The 4,625-nt window shown below is 38.7% G+C and overlaps 1 protein-coding gene across 1 annotated transcript; it reads right to left on the bottom strand.

Moving 5' to 3' along the window:
- Positions 1-1,247: 1,247 nt before the first annotated feature.
- On the bottom strand, positions 1,248-4,547 carry LOC149154978 (alpha-dioxygenase 1-like). Its single transcript, XM_089444276.1, has 8 exons — positions 4,362-4,547; positions 3,405-3,530; positions 3,170-3,319; positions 2,668-2,801; positions 2,336-2,549; positions 1,989-2,134; positions 1,629-1,937; positions 1,248-1,518 (listed from the first exon to the last, which is right to left on the bottom strand). Exons 1-8 carry the CDS (start codon positions 4,545-4,547, stop codon positions 1,248-1,250), a joined length of 1,536 nt encoding a protein of 511 aa, XP_089300402.1.
- Between the last annotated feature and the right edge of the window lie 78 nt (positions 4,548-4,625).

Here is a 4,625-nt window from a genome sequence, read left to right as displayed (position 1 = left end):
AGACCATGGGAGTTTTTCCTAGGTGGGATAAGTATGCAAAGAGGTTTTAGATGGAGGGTTGAAAACCAATGGCCACACCCATGATTACTAATTTGAAGAAAATGAAAAATTTAGATTCAGAGTTAGTGGATCCCACAATGTACACATAACTAGTTCTTTCATTTATCTAGTCAACACTAGGTGAATAGATGTTTTGTACTAGACACATTGAGTTGAGTTAGTTCGTAGTGGAGCTAAGCCAACTGCATAGGGTAACCACAAAATATGTGCTTAGATATTTGAGGAGCACACTAAAGTATAGTCTTAAATATCCTAAAGATGGTAAAGTGCAGTTGGATGGTTATTTCTCAGATTGGGTAGGCATAAAAAACCTTAAAGTGCTGCTTTAACATGGGATTAATTATGGTATTGTGGTTCAATCGGAAGTATACTTCGAGAACTTTTCCATTATTTGGTTTTTTTCCTTAAAAACATGTGAAAATTGTATTCTAACCAATAATCTAAATAACAAATAATCTAAATAATATAATGAATAGGGTTTTCCAATGACCTTAAATTCATAATGTGTTGCCACACAGTGTTGTTGGAAGTTGCGAGATACATGATAAAAGTGTCCAATCCTGGTAAAAGTAATACTTTTAAAGCTAAAAAAAGAGCCATAAAACTCTTCAAATTATTAATACCCCTCGCTAAATTTGCTTTGAGTGGAACTTTTAGTTATATCAAGCAATTACACATATCAGTTACTTTTCTAACCTGGGGAAACCACCCTAAAAATAATAAAAAACTGATAGTAAGTCCAAAAATCGTTGGAACTTAACCGACATACACCATCCGACCGTATTATAAATAGTTTTACAGAAAAAAAGTGCACTATAATTATGGAAAACATAGACCGTGCCCATATTGCAACACGATGTAAATATGTAACGTAGACAATATCAATGACGCGATGTAAATATGTAACGTCAACAATACCAATGATACGTAACGGACATAACATGCTGTTGGAGAGAGTATTTTGTTGGTAACCAATATAAGTTTATTGCTCCGATTACACTCACCGAAACTTTTGCAATGTCTCCGAGAAAGGGGAGTACACTACATTTCTTTATTCAAACACAGCACTTGCAACAAAAATGCAACACTAACACATCGCCTCTGGTAATTGGCGCTTAGGTAAAACACACACAATGAAAGAAAGAAAGAAAGAAACATGCCCTCAGGAATAAAGAGGTCGCATGCCCTCAGGAACCACGTCTCAGTAATATCACGCAGAGACACACAGCAACACCTAGAGAGAGACGAAGATAGAGGGGCGTGTTGTTCTTGGGTTCCGGGGACGCATTCCACACAGAAAATGCACTCGATGAATTCATCCATTTCTCTACCAACTCTGGATGGTGACGTTTCAGCACGTCTTTGAGGCCCTCTGTGTTGTTTATCCATGCCATCCCCTCCTCCGTATACACTTCTTTCTTGAAATCACTGGTGAAAAAGCTATCTGCCTCCAATCGACTGCAATCGACATATATTCACAAAACACATCTTACTAAATGAATAATAAATTTTGCGCTTTTTATTGAAGAATGGAGTATTATAAAATGAGAAATGATTTATTTACCCACCGTGATGCCATGAGCAAAAAGATAAAGAAGGCCGTCTCGCTGATGGCAAAACCTTTAATCTTCTTCTCTGCCATGAGGCCGACCTGTAGATCTAGAAGTTCAACGTCGTTATCATAGACCTCTTTCAACATTTGGATGGCCTCCTTATCGTCTGTGAGGTCTTCCCATTTTGAGATGGGAATCATCAGCATATTCCGCCGGAATTCATTGTATCTTGCTATGCTCCTCTCCCTATCACGATAAACTGAAAAGGTACACTCTATCAAATCTGCTACTTCACATTTTAGGTCTGATATTTTAGCCCTTTGCCTTAAATTTCAAGATTGCAACCTATTTAAAACAATATGTAATTATATGTACCAATTGGCGTTCATTCCAGCAAGGAGGGTGTCCGTTTTGATGAGCTCCACCGTCCAGTCAATGGTGTGGATCTTGGCTATCACGGCTGAAGTCACTAATCTTGCATGGCGATACAAATCCTCGTCGCTCATACCAATATAGTGAAGCTGCATTTATAAATTAGTTGACCAAATTATATTAGTCTGCAATGAGATTGATCTTAGTGCTGAAATATTCTCTAGCATGAGGGTCCGGATGTGAATTTCAATGAAAAACTTTCATAATCAATGGTCATAGTCAAGTAACATCCATAGTATTCTATAAGTTAGATTGGATTACTGAGAGTTTCTGCAATAAAATATAATTACCTTCAACATGTCGCAAACGGAATTATGTTCTTGGATAAAGAGAGCCTGCATAACTGACACCCCTGCCCACGAATTACGATCATCTCCAGAGAGGGCAATTCCGTCGCTGTCGTGAAGAAGAAGGCCATCGTCCCCCAACTTCAACTTACCATCTTTGAATGTTCTTAGCTTTTTTGATTCACTCGCGTTGTTTCCATACACTACACTCCCATCCCTGTTTATTTATGTATGGCATGACAAGAGTATATACATTTATATATATTGTGAGACACCTTCACAATTCAGAGGATTTATAGAGAGATAGAGCGTTTAGTCCAGGCAGGTTTTCTTACCACCAGGCGGTCCTCCTATTTCGTGATCCTGTTTTGATGTCACAGCTGCCAGTAGACACTGCTTTGCCTTCCAAGATTTTGAATGCCTTTAGCGGACATTGCCGTGCAACGTTGGGTGGGGCGCTTAACTTTGCCTAAAAATTCATGAATTAAGGTTAATGTTATATAATTTCTCGTAAAATATATGGTGTTTTCTATTTGTCAGATGGGAAAAAACTGTGATAAAATCTGTTTAAACTAATGTTTTTTTAACTATATATAATTCCGGCACCCTGAAAAGCTTCAGAACAGTAAGATTGTAAAAAATGCACTCTTCAAATTTATGATTCTAATGGAATCACTACAAAATGCTAGGCAAATTATACCAGAAAATATACTGAAAGAAATTTAACAGAGAGCATACGCTCTAAATATATATTGAATAAGGTAAAGTTAATGTTATATAATTTCTGATATTTGCATTGAAAATTGTGATAATTGTGATTGAAAACGTTGCGCTTACATATACTGTGTCTTCAACGTGATCGACCCAGTCATGAATCATGAACTGGATCCACGTGGCAGCAAGCATGTTAAATTGTTTGCCTGTATCGACCATTTTCCTCCGAGAGAGCAGCTTGGTAGCAACTACCATGGGATGTGGCTTTAGCAACTGTTTAGTAAATGCACATGTAATTTAGTTATCAGATTAATGACATGTGAAAAAGAAACAATGTTGGGTGGCATGGTTTAATGACCTTATCATGCTGGGGAGAAGGCAGCATGTTTCGCCCAAAGAATGCCCCTTGGCATCCTGTTTCGGGATAGAACGGGTCATCGTAACTTCCATCAGGTGTTCTATCCACTGCATTATATCTTCCTCCCTGCACTGCCGTAGTTCCCACGTAGATAAGATTATAACGCTGGTGCAATGACCGCCTGATCTCCAGATATAGGAGTCCTAGGCAGACAGGCAATCTATGCCACGCGTAGAATCGATCCACCAAATGTATAATATGCACATTACGTAAAAAAGAGAAACATCAAAGTTCATAACCCCTCATTCATTCACTATTCTACATTTACAACATTTCATTTCATGGTGATACTTACTAGGAAGAGGAGCCTGTCTATGAAACTCAATCTTGAATATTGGGAGACGAGGTTCCGGTCAAGCAAACCCATGATCTCAAACAGAATACCACTGCAATTAATACGCAAGATCGAAGAGGACGGGAATGCTCTCTGCGCTGGAAGAAAGAACACTGGAGGCAGTCGTTCACAATTCACTTTTTTCTGTTAGGTAGAATGGAGTGACTTTATTTTCTCTGGGTGAACGTATTTTAATCGACCTGACCCGTTTGAATTTTATGATTGGCTAACCACATATATCCACATTATAAATTTTATGTAGTGTGCAGGATCTTTATTTCACAGACAGTCTCCAAAATATTTTAAAATATCTTTTCTGCCATTAACCACGTAGTTATACACAGTACTATCCCTGCCATGTTCATAAATGAAAATAAAGCTCAGAGTAGATCATGGTTCAACTCTTTTTCTTAAACGCTAAGTTGTATTAAACTAGTAATATTATGTAACATACAATAAGCCAATTATATATTGAATATCATTTTATAATCGATTTATTACCTGCATTATGCATTATTCTTATATTTAAGATACAAAGCCACCTCCCACATGCATAAACTTACAAATGTGATCGTCAGCCTCATATCGTCACCTCCTTCGCTCAATGTGAATTCCGCCAGCGTCGCAGGGGGATCCGCGTTGTTGCCATTGCACAGGAGCGACCCGCCCGCAGTCGCCGGTGACGCATTTCCATCTTCCTGTCCTGATCGAATGTGCACAACGTGCCTCTCCACACGCGGCCCGACCATCCACTAGGAGCTTCAACTGTCATACTCTGCCCGCGCCAGCCTGGAATCCCGGCCATACAGTGTACTCGCAACTGTTTA

The sequence above is a fragment of the Pinus tabuliformis genome, chromosome 9, assembly GCF_031772625.1.
Source record: "Pinus tabuliformis cultivar Carrire ecotype Pingquan chromosome 9, CPIR1, whole genome shotgun sequence".
In the NCBI taxonomy this organism is placed as follows: Eukaryota; Viridiplantae; Streptophyta; class Pinopsida; order Pinales; family Pinaceae; genus Pinus; species Pinus tabuliformis.
The sequence above is the reverse complement of the archived record's forward strand: the minus strand, read 5'-3'. Positions and strand labels throughout refer to the sequence as shown.

Coding starts and splice junctions, on each gene's coding strand:
- LOC149154978 (XM_089444276.1), bottom strand. CDS start 4,547: ATGGTCGGGCCGCGTGTGGAGAGGCACGTTGTGCACATTCGATCAGGA. Junction 3,320..3,404: donor CTTCTCCCCAGCATGATAAG/GTCATTAAACCA, acceptor TTTACTAAACAG/TTGCTAAAGCCACATCCCAT. Junction 2,550..2,667: donor AATAGGAGGACCGCCTGGTG/GTAAGAAAACCT, acceptor ATAAATAAACAG/GGATGGGAGTGTAGTGTATG.